At 43.5% G+C, this 19033-nt stretch overlaps 2 protein-coding genes across 3 annotated transcripts in view; one reads left to right on the top strand and one right to left on the bottom strand.

The window, feature by feature from the left end:
- The first annotated feature begins 716 nt into the window (after positions 1–716).
- Positions 717–13731, top strand: LOC117252868 (uncharacterized). Of its 2 annotated transcripts, XM_033620103.2 has the most exons (12): positions 717–882; positions 3152–3715; positions 8331–8378; positions 9341–9385; positions 9598–9975; positions 10306–10338; positions 10440–10475; positions 10859–10966; positions 12065–12169; positions 12389–12505; positions 12607–12708; positions 12828–13731. In XM_033620103.2, the coding sequence occupies exons 1-11, from the start codon at positions 838–840 to the stop codon at positions 12667–12669; spliced, it is 1542 nt and encodes a 513-aa protein (XP_033475994.2). In that variant the 5' UTR covers positions 717–837; the 3' UTR covers positions 12670–12708; positions 12828–13731. The 2 variants fall into 2 exon arrangements, with proteins under 2 accessions (XP_033475994.2, XP_033475996.2); XM_033620105.2 differs by lacking the exon at positions 9598–9975 and having other exon boundaries at positions 718–882.
- Positions 13732–18332: 4601 nt separating this feature from the next.
- The window catches only part of gak (cyclin G associated kinase), a 35932-nt gene continuing 35231 nt past the window's right edge, over positions 18333–19033 (bottom strand). Inside the window, exon 29 of the mRNA XM_033619593.2 lies at positions 18333–19016. Coding sequence (XP_033475484.2) covers positions 18915–19016 — 102 coding nt within the window. The 3' untranslated portion in view covers positions 18333–18914. The remainder of the gene's footprint in view (positions 19017–19033) is intronic.

Below are 19033 nucleotides of genomic sequence, written 5' to 3'. Positions count from 1 at the left end.
TTCAGAATCAGATTTAATGTAGAGTGGGTTTTTAGTTACATGGAGAACTTGCTTTGGTTTCAATGTTCCCTGTACACAAGCAGGACAATAAATGACACAATAAAGCATATATTTCTTCTTTTCTGTAATTATGCATACTGTGCCCAAAGAGCTGGAGACAATGGGTGCTCACAGCTCATGCAGTGCAGGGGGGCGGTGGGCGTTGACACATGTACAAGCTTTCTTTCTCTTTATTCCCTAGTAGAGGCACATACAATGAAAACTATTCTCTGGCTTCATGATTTTAATGAATTCAGAAAGTTGACAGAAGCACACATTGTTTTGTGTGAAGCTGTTTGTGTTTTTCTCTCAAGAATAAGGTTGCAACTGGATGGTGGCATGCTTTATGGTTTGTATGCTGCAAAGCTGACTCTGAAAAGCGTTCAAAAAAGAAAAAAAGACAAGAAAAAAATATTTTAGAGCATGTGCATGGTTGTTGCCATGTGCTCCAGCCAAAAAGTATTTCTAACTGATCCGGGGAAAGGGGGTGTGGCACCCTGCAAGCCACTCTCGTCCCCCCTCTTTGATGGAGTGGTTGCATAACATCCAGCCAGTAGGTAGCCCAACTCTGATTCTATCATCTCACTGAGTTGTCCTGCACGTGCGCGGGGCTGTGTATGTGTCGCTCTCTCTGCCTCTCCACGCCCCCCATCTTTCATCCCAGTGCTCCAATAGGTTCGATGCAAAGGTAACACAGAGACCGGGGGCTCTATAAAGATCCACTTTGTTCACGCGGCTCCTTTGCTCGTTTCATTTCTTCGGTCTTCCTCGTTTTTCCATCACCACACACACGCCAAAATGCCCAGCAGGAGGAAGAAGAACAAGCGTCGCATGAGGAGGGTGGTAAGTGGTGGCAGGCGCACTTTTGTTTCCACTGGGTTTTTATTCTCATCACGATAATATCGAAAAATAATTGGACTTAATTTGGAATATGAACTCAGTTAATTGGGACCTTCTTGGAAAATGTCGATTAAAGTTTCATTTTGTATAGTTTGTGGCTGTAGTTGTTGTTTTTAACTATGTGCCTCTAATTTTCCCAAAAGCCAAAGCCTTGTTTTTACTTGTGATTAGTGACCGTGATTGCTCGTGCGCACGTGTTTTGCATCTGTGGTCAAACTAAGCTCGCACACGAGCACGAAAATATGTACTGACAAGTGATAGAAATTGACACGATGTTTTCTCTTCACTTTGTTGCGTTGCTTGTGGCGCTCAACTCCGAGGAGCGCTCCAAGCACCGTGCGTAAATTGGATGCACCAAAAAAAACGCACCAAAATTGCTTGCATCCACGATTAAAATCACTTAAATTGTTCAAACAAAAGTATCCCATCACTTCGGATGCTTCTGGCTCTGCCATTAGATACGAGGGACAAAGAAATTTGTCTTGGCAAAAGTCCCGTGCGCCACGTGCGTTGTGAGCGCACCATGGATACAATGGTAAGATGTTTGGATGGCGATTCCACATTTGTTTTTGTGGTTCATTTTCATTAAAGGTAAAATCTGCCTCAATGCAAAGTTGATTTTTTTTTTTTTTAATGTTTTGCTCATATTTTTTAATGCAAAATGTAAAGCAAAGAGTGTTCCCCCATCTGTCATGTACACACTGTACAGTACATACAGTACTCACTGTCTTCACTTATGAAACACTGCTTCACTGTTCGATTAAAAAAAACAATGACTGAAAATTTAACAAGCTGAAGTGGGCAAATGGGATGATAATTGACTAATCTGCCCCCCAACCCCCCTCCCCACTCTTCTTAGGTAACTGGGAGGACTTTTACTTCTGAACATTGAGTGCCTAGAGAGGAGTGGGTGTGGCAGAAAGGGGGGAGGGGTGTATAATAAGTGATAAAGTAACACAGACTCCAAATGTTAATCCATCACCATTGTTCTCGCTAGTTTTCCAATCCTAATTGTTTCACCCTGTGCTCTATTATCTGATTAAACTTAAAAATGACCACTTGCACACCCGGCCCTGCAGCACTGAGAAGACTTAGACTAGGTATGTGGCATGCTTCCTCAGCCCCTCCCCCCCTTCTTCAGCCTCTTTCTGGCTAGTCCCCCACTCTCAGCACCACACAACTGTATTTGGTATTGTGTTGACTGGAGGAATGTCTTGCCTTAGTTTTTGCCAGATTGGAGTCTGCACAATCTCTCTGGTTCTCTCAGCCTGCCAGTGACAGGCAGATAAAAATGGCCCCTGAAGTCACTTACAGCTGTTATCAATTCCCTCTACGATACCAGAGCACAGGATGAGAAGGAACTGCTTGAAGATGTAAAGCTGAACGCTTCTCACACATGCCTTTGTATATAGAGACCCCCTCAAGTGGCTGGGCCTCTGTAGTACAGCCCGATGAGTACAATTAACGACCTGATTAACTGAAGTTTATTTATTACTCTGTGGTGGTGAGGTTTGGATCAAGCCATTTGTGGGCATCGATAAGGGCAGGGGTTGTTTTGACGGTGGCTAGCGTCACAGGCATAGACATATGCACTAACTGGCTGTCAGCCTAACAAAAGCATTTTCGGGGAGTGATTATAACCTGATTATGATGTGATTAGGCCCACTGTCTGGCCTGTGGGGCACCCATCAGTGCTGCTGACTCGCACAGTTTCCATTCCCGCTTCACCAGACCTGTCAGGAACGCTCTGATTCAACTAATTAGCTCCCATTATCTAACTAGCTTTGCTGGGCTCACTCCCAGTTACCCAACCCCTCCCTTCAGTGGGTCTGCGCTCCTGAAATCTCTATTAAAGCCTGAGGGGGTTTTGTCCAGAGCTGAAAAAACACGTTGGATGGCATGCCTGGTATTCCTGCAGACAGAAAAGTGCTAGAGTGAACCGCAGACCGACGACAACAGTATCTGAACAGGACGAGGGCCTCAGTTCCATTCAGACCCATAATACTCCCCATTTGCCTCCATTTCGTCACTTTTATGAAGCTACTGAAGTGTCAGCGTTTTGCACTCAGCTGCCAAACTTCAGAAAATATCGTTCAAGTTACCCTAAAGTTATTTTGAACAGGTAAAATACCATTTGAATACATGAAAGAAACCTCAATCATTGACACGACGGCAATCATTAACCTGTGTTTTTCTGTTTTCCCCTCTGCAGCAGGCCCAGAGGAGAGCCCTCGAGGAGCAACATGCAGCCAACCCCCCAGTCAAAGCGAGTCCCGGGATCGCAGTGTGTGCGCCCCCTGCAGCAGCCCCAAAGAAAGCAGCTCCAGCACCAGTTGCAGCTCCAGCTCCAGTACCAGCACCAGTTGCAGCTCCAGCTCCAGCTCCAGCTCCAGCTCCAGCTCCAGCTCCAGCACCAGTTGCAGCTCCAGCTCCAGCTCCAGCACCAGTTCCAGATAAGATCCCAGAGGTCGTCCCTGTTGCTGTCCCCGTTGTGCCGACCCCCGTAGTAGAACCAGAACCTGTCGTGCAAGAACCTGTCGTGCAAGAACCTGTCGTAGAGCCCGTCGTAGAGCCCGTCCCAGTCGAGGCAGCAGTGCCAGAGCCTGAGGCTGTGGTGCTGGAACAGACTCCCGCAGAAGTTGAGGTTGAAGTCCCAGCCCCAATCACTGAAGAAGCACCTGTCGTTGAGACTCCACCTGAGGAGCCCTCCATAGTCGAAGCTGCGATAGAACAGGAGACTCAACATATCATTCCTGAAACAGAACCAGTAACAGAGGTAAGGACTGCCTTGTTTCATACCTGTGATTGTAGAATAAACTGTTTGTTCTCCCATTGCCAGGAAAACCTCTAAAGTTGACCCCCCCTATATATATCTCTAATGGGTTTCTTAGAAAGTCAAGCATATGTCCTGGAGATATTTATGGAGTGATTTATTAAAGGAATATTGAGGTTCCTCTGTAGGTCTGGTGGTGTGATGGCTGCATTGGTGTAGATTTGAGCAGGAGCTTTGGATCTCCTCTTTACACGGGCTGTTTCTGTACATAGTTTAAGTTTTGTGGACGACCAGTTTAGATGGTGTTTGCACATACAGTACGTGCGGTGGCTGGGATCTTATGGGAGAAGGGAGGTGGAGCTGGTGGGGGGTGGGAGGCAGAGGGAACAACATGTTCCATTTAGCAAAGAGGTGGAGAGTGGGGAAAGAGACTGTAGGCTCCATCACTGGGGGGACTGGGCCCAGCCATTTCAGCATTATCTACCTTTAAACATGCACGTGTCTTTTTTGGAATGGGCTGATTGGATAAGATGATGGGGAGTGTGTTGTCTAAAATATAGTCACATGTCTTTGAATTTTCTTATGGTGCTGCTCTATTGGATAATACACTTTTTTTTGGGGGGGGGGATATATATACTAAGCTTGCTGTCATTTTGTATTTAAATCCATGGCATATTTTATTAGCTTATTTTGCACAGTTACCACTTTTGCACCATCCTTGTATCTGTACTGCATTTTTACTTTTCATGGTGCTTCTCACCAAAACAGTATTACTATCGCATTCTTTCCCAGCATTGTCTTTACCTTTTATAAATCTATACATGCATGAACAGTGACAGTTACAGTCTTTGTTCTTCAATTTGGGAACAGAACGTTCTGTTTCAGCCAGAAGACGGCAGGCCAGAGGCACACATAGGCTGCACACTGCACATACATGTGCCTAACCTCAGTGCACATACACACTTGCAAATGAACACGCACACACTAGAATCAGGGATTTTGCTCCCAGGAGCTGAGCCACAACCACATATGGTGCGCACACACATGTGCTCACTATATGTTAGTGTACATGAGGCTGTTCATGATGGGTGTAAAAGGAGACAGGAGGTTTTATCAGTGGGTAGAATTCTCACTCTGTGTTGTGCTGTCCGTCAATAAAACTAGGGTCATCATGTCTAGTTTACATAGGTCTAGTTTGAGGTTTGGATTGTTGCCTCTGACCCTGACATGTTATGCTTTGCTGACCACTGAGCTGTACAGCACCACTAAAGTTCCTACTGGAGATGGACTGCCTATCATTGTATAGCTGTGTCCACCCCCTCCTTCCCTCCCACCACATCATCGTACCTCTTTGCCTCCCCCCTGGCGTCCTCTCTGCTCCTTCACTGCTTGCAGATGTGCCAGATTCAGTTTCAGCGCTCACAAACGTGCAGACACTCATGCACTTTAGGAAACCTGAACATTAGTCAATGCTGACTGTAACTGCAAACACATACAGTAGGATATTATATGAAAAGTAAAGTTTTGTTTTATGAACTTTTCTCAGTTAACTTTGTGAGGCTTTGTTCAGATACCTTACACACTTGTGGCCACAGTCCTGCAGACAGTGTCCACTCTGTGACACCTCGTGTCAGGCTAGAGAAGTAGTCATCACTCGCGTCAGTTGTTCAGTAGCCACTAGACTCGGAGCAGGCATCAATGGGGCTTGTATTCAGCTGGCTTTGGGACCGAAGAGAGGCGGCCCCTCTGCTCCTGAGTGTCGTTACGGAGACCCAGGTGAGTTTTAAACCCACCACCCGATCTCAAACCTGCCGTGTGTGTTGAATTTTCTGTGGCCTGAGGCAACGGGTGCGGTTCCTGCTGAGACTGAACATTTTGTACCAGTTTGCTCCCTCTCTCCTCCTGCAGCCCTCCACTCCTCCCCCCTTCAGTCCCTCACCCCTCTCTCCCTTGTAAATTCCCTCTCCCTGATCACCCTTCCTACCCTCCCACCACTTGTTCCTCTCTGTCTCTCCTTTCACTCTCCTTCCCCCTCCTCTGCCCTCCCTTTTTTACTTCTCTCTGGGCCCCTCTTCTTCCTCTGTCCCCCCTGGTATGGGACCTATGGGGCCCTTATTAGCTTGTCGTCTTAGCGTATGCACTCGTTCAGCCATGTGTCCCCCTTTTTTTTAACATTGGGTCTTTGCTGGGAGTACTGGGAGGGGACAGATTGGGAAAGGTGGGATAAAGTTCTATGTTGGGACGCAGGGGGTGCGTGTGCATGTGTGTAGTTTAGCCTTTGGTATTTGGTGTGTTGAAGAGGAGCTTTCAGACAGCTGTCACAACCTTTTTTAAAGTCTGTGGCAAATGTCTAGTGACAGGATGACACGAGGTACATTCAGACTGCGCACGATGAAAATGCTAATTACAGCATGCTTACGTATGGTTGGTAAGCATATTTTCTTTCATCACAGTTTGTTATGATGGCCATAGAGATGATGTAGTGGATGACAAAGATGTGCTAAGTGATACATAAAATGTTTTCAGACTTGGTTGGAAAAATGATCACCTTGTGGCACGTGGGAACACCCCAACCCTCCGCCCCACGATGTCCAGCCTTCCATGTATAACTGCACATGGGGCCCTCCCCACACTTCCTGGCAACTTTTTTTTATGGGTTTGTTTTCGAGGGCTCTATAGGACTTCATTAGCTGAACCATACAGTTTTGCACAGAAGGTACAAAATGCTTCCTTTTTTGGTTTTGATTTTTGCTTCCATCTCAGACAAATGACTCTTACAAAGCATTTGACCAGTGTTTTTCTTACCTTATTTGTACTTATCATTAAATGTATAAGGACAGATTATACCATGCAAGATTGCTCTAACATTTCCCTCAACTTTGAGTCCTAAAGAGTGTGTGAGGAGCATTAAATTGGTCGGAATACAGAGATCATTGCATCCCAGGTACACTATGTCCTGTGTGGATTGAAATGGTCTGTGTAAAAGCTGGCTGTTCCCAGACCAGCTGTGATGTGTGCTGGATTTGTCTCCTAGCAGGACTGCTGAAGCAGGATCTGTGTGCAGATCAGTTTGGTACAGAGTGTTCTGATGCTGGGGCAGACTGGAGGGGTGTGTGTAGTCCATATGTACGTATGTTTTCCTGTCAAGCAAAGGAAGGCCTATAGACCACCCCCTCCCTCTTTCCCTTCCTCCCTCCCTCCCTCCCTCCTTTTTCTCCCCTATACCGTCCCTCCAGGGCTATAGCTGGAGTGTATATTTACCCTTCTCAACTATACGTGTATTTTTGCCCACTTGGCTTTTGTTCAGCAGTTGTTAAAATCCTGGAGAACAGGATTCCTCACCTCCCTGTAACACAGCGCAGAGAAAGCAGTGGAGATGGTCAAGCAACTGGAGCGTAACTACAAGCATTTGAAGTGTCTTCTGAGAGAGTTTTCACTCCGTTAACTACTGTACATGGATGAACTTAAAGTGCTCTATGTAACTCTGGAGAAAGATAGTGGATTGGTCTCACTCCCAGGTCATCAAGCACAGACACTTTGGGTACATGGTTTGGCCTGACCACCAACCCTAAGCACTGGTATTTAACGACCTGCAAGACTCAGCCATCAACCATCTTCCTCCAGAGTTACACACAGCGCTTAATGATTTTGGCCAATGCATGATTGGCCTCTTAACAAGCAGTAGCAGCCTGTGTGCACCAGACTTGTCCTACATTTAAAACCCGCTGGTACAAGACGGTGTAAATAATTTACTGTCAGACTATGAAGATTTAAATTATTTATGTGCTGCTCCCTGTTAGTGCCACTATGGTTCAGCACACTTGGATGCACAGTGGGAGCCACCAGTGGCCATTTAGGTTACTGCCAACTGTTCCAGTAAACCGGTGGCAAGGATACAAATGTCACCCTGGCATAGCACAATATGGAGAATATGGGTGACTTCATTATCTGGGCATGTGTGTGCAGAAAAGAGTATTTCCAAGTACTAATGATTATGAGTAAAGTGGTATAAAAGAGGGTCCAGAACATTACCTCTTGTTCTGACATGTAGTTATAAAGTGATGTGGGTTTTTAGAGTGGTGATGATAAAGGTAGTTTAGGGGTGAGAAATGGGCGTACCAGCTTTTCATTATGTAATTGGTTGTAACATTCCTTGAGGCTGTATTACGTTCCCCTCTTTCTCTTCTGAATTACAGCTACACTCACACAAAGCATACTCTAATATGCTTGTGTGCATTGGTGCAAATTTATGATTTGAAATCTTTTTGGCAGCCTATTTAGAGTCTTGCTGGGTTTTCTGTTAAATGCTTTGAGGCTATCACAGCTACAGTTTGGCGGGGGAAACAGTTGTGTGGATTGTTTTTGCGCTTGGCATATTTTTAGGGCGAGTGTGTTTCCTCTACTAAAGTTTGACCTTTAACCTTTTAAGGAGGAAAAAGAAGACTTAAATAAGGATAATGGCAGCGTGTAACATGAGGCAGAATTTTTTTTTTACAACCTCTAAATGCTTGTTAATGTTGAGCCTTTTCTTAATGAGATGCACTCTCTGCCATCTCATCATATGTACATATCTTTATGATTGTTCTGCTGACTCATGAATACTCTTTTTCCTTCGTAGGTTGAACCTCCAGCTGAGACTCCAGCAGCGGCCCCTGTTGAGCCCGAGGTAAGAGCAAACCTGCATTTTAATTCCAGCACACACTGTCAGCCCCTTGTCTGTCCCCCTAAACCTCAAATTGCTCAGGCAGTATATTTTTGTAACAAGCCAGAGGCAGATGACACAAGTGCGAGTGAGTAGAGCATAACTCAGCATGACGCATTTCAAGCGAGATATTTTTTGTGCTGCTTATTACACATTTTTAAATGTCAGACAGGGTCTTTAAACACTACGTTTCTTATTGATCAGTGGCCATTACAGCTGAGCACACACACCCCTACGTAAAGCATAATACAGTACATTCATTGAATACAAAACACAAGTCCCTTTTTTAAGGCAACACATTGCAGTGTATGGTTGCTTTGCTCATTTGTCGCCCCAAAGCAGCTGTGCAAAGGACGCCATACATCACACCAGAGTAGCTCAGAGTTTCCATTCATGTTTTATAAGTTTCTGAGAGCAGTAACTGGACAAGAGACAACCCATTTCTGTGACCTAAGCTTCACACCTCACAAATGACAACCACACTTTGTTTCAGGTCTCATTCTCTTATGTAACCCAGTACTCCGATCACCATCTAAATGATTTCAGATTTAATTTCATGGATTTTTTTAAAAGGTTGAAACACTTTTGGCTTTTCATTGATCTGCAAACAGTGTCCCATAACTCACCATACTGATCATTACTGACCAAAACAAGCTGAAATTGCAGTTAATAGGGGTTTGATGCGACATAAGTGCTGCAGTTGGTGTGAAAGTTGCAATTAGGGAAAAGTTCCTCAGGAAAACGGCGAGGCACATCAATTAGATCAGATCGACTCTTAGCTGTAGCTCGTATTCAGTGCAGAAAATGTCAGATGCTTGCTGTTAAGTCCATTTAATGGGTAAACAGCCATTGACTTGTTGCTCTTCTATTATCTAATCTATTGATTAATGTGCCGTTTGCTTACGTGTGGTTATTTCTGCCTCCAGATTCAGACAGAAGAGCCTACAATCATAACAACAGAGACTGAACAGGTAAGACTTCTGTGTGATGGCAATGCATGACTTTAGTTTTACCAAACTCTGTAGTCTTGATCATGCATGGTAGCTCATCATTTTGTCCCATCATCTGCTTGCCCAAGAAAAACTTGGTTTATTCATATTGACAAAGTGTCTCCCATCAGTTCCCCTCCCTTGCATGTTGCATGGTTTGTTAATGTGTGCCGTGTTGATTTTTGCATGTGCAGACGCTTGACGTCTGCGAGCCAGAGACTGAAGTGAAGACCGAAGAAGCAGTCGCCGAGGTTGAGGTGGAAGTGTCGGTCACAGACGGTGTCGCCGCACCAGAGCCTGTAACCGAAGCTGCTGAAGAGCCAGTGGTAGAAGCACCCACGAGTGACCAAGTTCCTGCTGAAGCAGAATCTGCGACACAGGAAGTGGTTGCAGAAATAGTTGCGGAACCAGTGGAGGAGGACATTGCAGAGATACCTGAGCCACAGCAGGTGACTGAAGCTGTCGTCAGTCTTGCAGCTCCAGTGGAGAGTGAAGATGACGAAGCTGAAATAGAAGTATTGGCTGAAGAAGATGCACCTGAAGTCCCGACTGAGCCCGTTGCAGTCACAGAGGTGCCACAGCAATAAAAACCCCTTCCTCTTCTCTTGAACTTATCTCTTTATGATCTTCCAAGAACACAAGTGCATTGACTTCTATGTAGTTTACATTTTTATTTTGTGATTTGTGTGTTGCATGTGGTTTGAAGTGTTGTGGTTATTGTGGAAGTTCCTCATCAGATTTTATGTATGCTAATCTAACTTTTCTTGAATTGGGGTTTGGTTGTCAAAATTTGAACTTCCACAATGGCTTCATCTGTTTTCTGGCATCGTTCTTCATTTACATTGTCTTTTTTAAATGTGACTTTACAGCAAAGACTAATGACATTCTTTTGTACACCTCAGGATGCTCCTGCCGAATGCGTGGAACTCCCAGAGGTGGGTATTTTCTTTGGTATAAAATACTGTGTAGATGTAACATTGACTCCATTTACGTGTCATACTGAATATTAACATGGCAGTTTGTGTTGTCCCACCAGGTGCCAGTCATCGTCCCTGCGGCTCCAGTAGAAGAGGTAAAACCTAAACTGTGGCACAGTTTTTGTCTATTTGTGACCATTTTGGATGACTCTTCTAGATAAAGATCACCCTGAAATCATTATTTAATGGGTATGCTACTACTAAAACAGTAAACTGTTTTATGTCACCATTAAGATATTTCTATCCATATTTTATTAGGTATAAAACTCAGCATTTATGCTTAAATATGTGAAATGCATTGATGCAAATACATTCTGCCCTTAAGCCGTTTTAAAATGATCTAGTTCAGTTGATTTCTCCCAGGATGCTTGCTAATTAATTCCCCTCGTTCATTTCTTAATTTCTTATGTGTGCTGCCTGGTGGAAAATCTTAATGTTCTCCTGCTGTCCCCTGCTGTCCCCTTTTCTCTCTCTGCAGATTCCTGACACCCAGGACATTGCTGACAGCCTGGTTGATGACTTTGTTGTCACAGAATCCGTCTCAGCCGTGGAGGACGCCATTGCTGAGTCTGCCGCTGTCCAGCCGGTGAGAATCGCACAAAGAAATGTACCATGAGACACTGCAGTTATCATGAAGTGACATATTTTAAAGCAGTAGTTCCCAACTGGTGGGTCATGGTCCAAAAGCGGGTTGCAGGTCCATTCTGTATGGGTCGTAAGTGACTCAGGAATGTGTCAAGTTTGCAAAACACTGTTTTAGAGTACAGTGAATTTCCAGCATAGAGCTTTAATTTTGGAGTGCAGTTTTCTGCTGTAGAGTGAGTGACTAACGGATGGCAAACTAGCTCAACAACATGGCCAAACGCAAGTGTGATGCTGAATATAAACTGCATGGACCTTGAACTAATGACGGAGAAGCCTGGACCCTGAGGCTAGACCAGTTGGGGACCACTGTTTTTTAAGGAATATTTCACTCCTCAAATGACCGCTCATCCCATGTTATGCTGAATTTGTGAGGAAAACATTTTTGTCACATGCCTTCAGAGAACAAAGGGGACCACGTTTACCAGCAGAACTATTGAAACATCAGTTTACAAACTCTCATATTTCGTGCAGTGCCATTTATCCAGTTGTATGCTCGGTACTTCCCAAACAGACAAGAAAGTGAAAGTGAAACTTCTTGCTCTCTTCAAAGCCAGACTCTATTACCAAAAATGGTCCTTTTACCTTGCTGAGCATGAGAGCTGCTCCTCTACCACGGCCTTGATCTGAGTTAAAAAAAAACGTGTTTACATAGTTTTGCAGCTGGTAAATGCAGACCCCTTTTTATTTTAATTCATGGATTTTCTCAGTTTTTGGATGATGCTTTACCAGAGGCATGTGAGATGTTTTCATCACAAATTTAATGTAACACATGGAGTAAGTTCCAAGAATACTTATGTTTGTTTGTTTGACATCCCGCCTGTGTGATCTGAATAGTTCCAGTTAAAATGGCAAAACTAACCTGAGTGGTAACTTGGTAATTTAGTGTAATTTATTTCATTTTGACATAATCTGACTAAAATGTGGCTGCAACTTTCAGATTAAGAGTGTTTTGCCATTTTTATGGCACATAATCCATTAGTGTACATTTTCAGCTCAGCTTTTTTAACGGGCACGTTTCTGCTCCTTGTTTGTTATTCAGGAAATTGAGGAAGTGAGTGACACCCTCAACATCCAGTCAGAACCTGTTGATGTGATGCCAGCTGAGCCTGAGCCTGTTGCTGCCCCTGCAGAAGAAATGGTCATTGTGAGTCCCTGTTGGTTTTTATTATTTTTTTTATAACCATATACAAACAGTATTATACAGACATTTGTATATGAAGTATGGCACATGCAATTAAACGCGTAGTACTAGATTAGTGCAAGTCTTTCAGTGCTATTTGTTCTGCTTATCTCAAGGATATATGGGTCTATCTTCTGCGTGGTTACAGTGCATCCTAACCACCTCTCTCCCATTCCTTTCTAGGACGCCACTCCTAAGCAGACATGTTTGGATGTGCTGTCAGAAGAGCCTAAGCCAGAAATTTGTGACATGCCATGTCAGATGCAGCTCGCTGTGGAGTCTGTGCAGCTCAGCTCAATGGTAAGAGGCACTGCTTTAAAATGAATCGCTCCAGTGTATCAGTTGTGTGGTGTAGTTATTGCAGTGCACTCACCCGATGTAATGTCTTGTTTTCCGCTCAGGAGATGACAGTGGAACCATCACTGAATGGACACATTGTTCCAGAGGTCTCTATTGAGGGCTAGATGCACATCACGCAGCTTTGAAAGACCTTCTTTTTGTCTGTAAGTTTCTTATATTATAAGAATATTGAATTTTTTTTTGTGACCCCGCTAGCCTTTGAAATGTCTTGCATGACTCCCAGAAGCTGCTGACCAGATCCCCATCTTTGTGTTTCTCTCAGATTCCCCTTTGGCCATTTGGAGGACTCAAAGTTTTACAGCTGACCGTGTTCATATTTTAGGGCTTACGCCAGGAAATCGAAGGGACATCCACACTTTGAAGTGCCTTTCCGGCCCTGGTTCCTGTCAAAACACCAAACCAGATGCCAACATGCCAAAACCCGCTGCATTCATGGCAGCAGAACAGACTGTTTGTCATAAGTGTGCAGAAATGGAAACCTATTGTGGCTCGTTTTTTTTTTTTTAAAAAATCCGTAATTCTTCCCGGAACGCGTGCAGTGAGTTTGCATTAATGGTGGACGCAGAGGTGCTTGAGAGATGGAGATTTCTTTAATAAATAAATGGCAGTGCCTGATGTTTCTTAGCATGTTCATCTCTCCAGCACATTGGCTTCCACACTGCAAACACTCACTGCACGTGAAAACTGTAGCGTCGACGACTGTGGCTATAGTTGTACTCGGACCTGTATTCAAAATGGTGGGAGGGTCGATTTTTGTTTTTTTTCTTTGTTTCACATTTCAAATGCGCTTTTTACACTCAAAGAGATGCATCTACAAACTTCCCCCAGCCTCCATTTCTGTCCTCGTCTCTGTCCTCCAGTTCTCCTCTCTGCCTCAACTAAGTGCCAAAGCTAAGGCTAGTGTGACATTTGAACACGAGTTTTAGAGCTTAATGGCCACTTGAAAATGACAGTTGGAGGGGATGAGCTGAGAGGTCACTTTTTTTTTTTCTCCTTCACTTTTTTATTTCATTTTGTATAGACCGAATCATGTGCTACAGTTTTGTGTTCAAAGTCTGTGATCTGGAGGGGAAATGTAATGTGATCTGGTGATGGGGGGGTCACTGTTTGGCTGGTGTCGAGCTGACTTGGTCCACCTTTGGAAATAAAGCTGTAACTCATTGTAACGCAGGAGTACTGGTTTTACTTTCTACACACACACACACACACACACACACACACACACACACACACACACACACACACAAAATGCAGATAGAAGCAACAGTCTGTGTAGGAGTGGGATTTAAGAGGAAGTTTGTATGACAATCTGTTGCAAAAAAAACTTGGTTATGTAACAATTGCAACAGTTTTCTGACCCAAGGGAAAAGTTGAACTCAATTTCTGATCACTAACACAGTGGCATGCAAATGTTTTGGCACCCCTGGTCAGAATTCCTTCCGACTAGTTCAGTAGAATAACTAACTGGTTTCGAAAGGCATGAAGTTAATGATGACCCATTTCTTCAGTATTTTAAGGCAACTATTTATTTCAATCTTGTACAGTTTCAAAATGACAAAAGGGCCTGAAGCAAAAGCTTCGGCACCCTGCATGGTCTAACTTGGTGCCCTCGGCAAGTATCCCAGCTTCTAAATGCTTTTTGTAACCACTTAAGAGTATTTAAATTCCTGTTTGGATTTTCATCCCTTCTTCACTGCAAAAGGCTTCTAGCTCTGAGATTCTTGGGCTGTCTTGCATGCACTGCTCTTCTGGGGTCTATCCACAGATCTTCAATGATGTTTAGGTCAGGGGGTCTGTAAGGGGCCATTGGAAAACCTTTAGCTTGTGCCTCTTTAGCCCATTGTGGATTTCAAAGTGTGTTTAGGATCATTGCCCTGTTGTATAAGCCACCCTCTCTTCATCCTCACCTTATTTACAGATGGTGATTACTTCCAGAATTTGCTAGAATTTAACTGATCCATTCTTCCCTTTTGGCTGAAATTTTCCCCGTGACACTGGCTTCAACACAATCCCAAAGCATGATTGAACCACCCCTGTGTTTAACAGTTGGACAGGCCTTTTTTTCTCCAAACATACTTTTCCTCACTGTATCCAAAAAGTTCTATTTAACTTCATGAGTCCACAGGACTTGTTTCCAAACAGCATCAGGCTTGATTAGATGTCCCTTTGCCAACTTCTGACGCTGACTTTTGTGATGAGAACGAAGGACAAATTTTCTCCTGATGACTCTTTCATGAGGGTCATACTTGTACAGGTTTCACTGCACCACCACTCCAGAGTCTGATTAATCCTCCTGCAGGTCTTGTGCAGTCAAACTGAGGTTTTGATTTGCCTTTCTAGCAATCCTACAAAAAGTTGTCTCAAAGTTTCCTTGGATCTTCCAGACCTAAACTTCACCTCTGCAGCTCCTGTTAACTGCCATTTCTTACTTACAGTACGAACTAAGGTAACTGCTACCTGAAAACACTTTGCGATCTTCTTAAAGCCGCCTCCTCTCCCGCTTTGTGGGCATCAGTTATTTTACTTTTCAGAGTGCTAGGCAGCTGTTGAGAGGAGCCCATGGCTGCTGATTGACAGAACAAGGTTTCAGGAATATTTATAAAGCTTTGCAAGTTGTATCAGCTGGCCTTTCCTAACGACAGCTGTGAACAAGGGATAGCCTTAACAAGCTAATTACAGTCTGAGACCCTGGTAAAAGTTGCCTGAGAGCTCAAATGTGCCCAAACTTTTGCATGCTGCTCCTTTCTTTTAATTCACTCTAAAATTGCAAAAAACAAAAATAATACACTTATCTTGCTGCAAATGTTGAAAAGCATGCCTTTTGGAGATCAGTTTATTTGCCTCTCACCTAACTATTCCCAGTAAACGAAATTTTGACCAGGGGTGCCCAAACTTTTGCGTGCCACTGTAACTGTAGCTGAAGGGACCAAACAATTACCTGGCTAAAACTTTGGAGATTTTATCTAATGTAGTATGTGGATAAGAAGCTATAAAAGTTTGTTTCACGCAGGCTTTGACCATGTGACACTGCTTCAATACATAACAAAATGTTATTTTATCTCAGATGGTTGTCTACAGATACTTTTATTTTGAAATGTTCTAGTCATTGTAAGAGACATGGGCGTAGAGTTGGGCTTTTAAATAGATAACTCAAACTAAATTAAAATAGAGTCAACTTCATAGTCATTTTTAAACCAGTGGTAATACTTGTGAGTATTATCTCACACAGGCTCAACCCTCTACTGGATCCGATCATGAACACGCATTTGCCGACTGAATTTACATAAATGTAGTCAGGCAATCAGGGCCTGCCTACCCAAATATGTGAGACAGCAAAGTATCAAAGGCAGTACACGATACTGTCCGCCATCAGCAACGGCGATTTGCTCACTGACAGAACATCAAAGTATCCTCTGACCTTTAGCTGGTTAAGATCAGTGTGGCTGGGTCAATATAATGGTGTCCATTCATCTGGCTCCACCCACTGTACCTATCGTGACCAGCAGTGGGTGGAGCCTGTGTGGGATAGAGCCTGTGTGTGATAGAGCAAAGGTTATGATATTGTAACCCTAGTTCTGATGATACAGGCGGCAATCTCTACCTAGGGCCCCTCTCTGTCCTACGCCACTTAGTAAAGGATGGTGGACATGTGTACTGCCATATAGACTGTGGGGTCTGGACGGCTATGTTTATGCATATTTCAGCGGGTAAATGTGTGCTCAGGATTGGAGGAGAGTATGACCCTTAGAGTCCAATAAATGGCTCCGCCTGGGCTAATAGAACTAGGGTTACAATAACATTAGCATCTGGTGTTAGCATCTACTTGGCTTCTCTTTTTAAAAATCAGTTTTTTATCTGCAGTTAATCAAAACCATTTCTTTCAGATAAGTCTGAGTTGCCTCTCCAATTTGTTTTATAAATTCTCATGATAATCTCTGTCTATAGGTTGTGAATGTGAAGCCGCAGTGAATCTTCAAAATAAAGACAAAAAACCACCAAAATATTTGCCTCAAATCAAAAGATTTTCTTTTTTTAATTATTTTGCTTTTGCATTGAAATCTACATTCATATTAGTATGATGTAATTTGGTACAGTAAACACTGCCGATGTGTGGTTCTGAAATTCTCCCTCTTTATACTTTGATGATACTGTCACAGAAAATTTCAAGCATCAGTTTGTTTATTTTTTTTTTGTTTTCTTACTTAGGTTTACTGACCCCTCGTGTTGAAATAGTAACAAAAATGTCAAAATGCAAAACAGAAGCAAGAGGGGGAAAAAAGTAACGACAAACAGAAAGACAGACCGAACAGACAAATGATAAACACATACTGCTCAACAACAGAGAGGATATATATTTGTAAAAGCACATTCGTATTAATAATAGATGCTTTGGAATGAAAACAGCAAGAGAGGCTCAATGTCATCAATCAACAACCTTCCCACTCAGCACATTCCACTTATATATTATCTGAATTTTTTTTCCACTTGTGCCATTAATAGCATGAATACATGTCAACCCCCAACCCTCCGAAAGAAGGAAAAAAAACATAATAATAAATAAGAAAACAGGTGATTTGATTGGTCCATGAGGTAAAATGTGAAATAAAAAATAAAGGGAAAGAAAAGCAGAGCAAGCAAGAATTGGAAAGATTGATGGAAACAAACGTCCACAAAATCAAAAGTGTGGGAGAGGCTGGAAAACATTAAATTAAGATTGTGACTGCAGACAAGAAAGCATGATGTCCAACAGGGTTTCATTAATTTCTCCATGAAAGATACACACACACACATGCACGCACGCAATCACACAACCATTCACGCGGTTGAGCGTGACGCTCAGTAACACATCAGGCTGTAGCCTCGACAAAGCCACTTGATGGATGATATTCTGATATTTACACTGAAGTGATGATTAAGTGACAAAAAGCTCAGAATGAACCCCCCCCCAAAAAATACAAGAAAAAGTAAAAACCAAGATTCAATCAGCATATTCTCTTTTCATTCCTTCACTTTTTGATCTGCTCCTGACAAAAAAATGTCCACTGAACTTGGCGCCGGAGGTGGGTGGGGCTTGCAGAGACAAAGAGAGGGGTTGCTAATGACAGTGATGACGGAGACGCTCGAAAGCAATGAGCAGTGTGAGTGCTGAGTCTGCCACTCAGCTTCATCGGGCTCTGTTTCTGCTACAAGAAAAACTTCAAAAAAAGAGCCACCGCCCGTTTGGACTACCCTGGTTTGAAATCAAACACCCCCCCCCCCCCCCGTTGTTCAGAGGTGTGGTGTGGGAGAGCATGCAGTCAGCTACACAGTATAGCCTGAGTGGGTGGAATTGAAAGAGCACTTCAAAAAAACACGACAGACTGCCCGCTTCGGTTTATATGGGGCTCCAAAACAAGTTTCTTTGTCAGAAGTTTAGGATGCAGGTTTTAACATCAATCTGAGGTGTGTGTGTGTGTGTAGTTGTAACTGTTATGGTAGAAGCAGCACTAGTAGTGTTCAGCAGGCAATAGTCTTGTCTTTCTGGAGAGGAATGGCTCAACAACAAACCCAAACCACCACTGACCCCAAAAGGTGCACTTCAAAGTATTAATGGGCATTATCAACAGATCTATGGTCGTTCAAAAATCCTGCTTCTCCATTTGAGGCAGGATAGTTTTTTGTCCATTGTTTGCTGTGGCTGGTTTGTCCCAAAATTCATCAGCAACGTTTGCTAAGCTTAAAAACAACACTCCATGTTGGCCGGCATGCTGGAAAATGTACAGCCGTGTTTATTTTTTATTTTTTAACCAGTCAGTGAAGTGGCTGGTTGTTTGCAAAAGTGCTCACCAACTCACCAGCCACAGCTAGAATTTAGCAACATCTCATTAGTGTGGGCTCGTTAAATCTTTTCATCAGAATACCACTGTCATGATAATCTTAAAAATCCTTGTCTTATTATGTAGTACTCATTTCCACTCTGTCTTCCTCGTGTGATTGTCACCCATCCTTCCCTCCAGATGTTTGCAGCACCACTCAGGCAGTCGTACAGGTAGGCAGTGAGTTTCAACAACTATCACAATGTTTGGTTTTTTTGCCGGCCGTTTATGAACCAGCGAGGAGATTTTCACCACAGCCGGACATGAGGCAAAAGGTCTTATTTCCTTGACTGTAGAAAGAGAAGAAAGTAAAGAAGGAAGAAGGGAGTGAAGGGAATGGTAGAGAGGACACCTCTCAGAGGCTCTGCGCCCCCTAAGGCCCAATGTGGGCTCAGTCCTGTCCAATCTGGCCCAGTCTAACCCTTGTGTGTGGTTAGGCTGAATCCAGTCCAGTCTGGTCTGGTCTGGTCTGGCTGGGATCCAGACCAGGTGTTCTAAAAGAGTGCTTTGGATCCCTGGTTCTCGAACTCTGACCAGGCGTCGTTCAATTCCATAAAGATCATCTTAGCATAATCTTCGTAAGACTGGCCTGTTGCCTGCAGAGAGAGACAGA

This window comes from Epinephelus lanceolatus, chromosome 9 (genome assembly GCF_041903045.1).
Source record: "Epinephelus lanceolatus isolate andai-2023 chromosome 9, ASM4190304v1, whole genome shotgun sequence".
Taxonomy (NCBI): domain Eukaryota; kingdom Metazoa; phylum Chordata; class Actinopteri; order Perciformes; family Serranidae; genus Epinephelus; species Epinephelus lanceolatus.
Note: the sequence above shows the minus strand (reverse complement) of the source record. Positions and strands in the feature narration are given on the sequence as shown.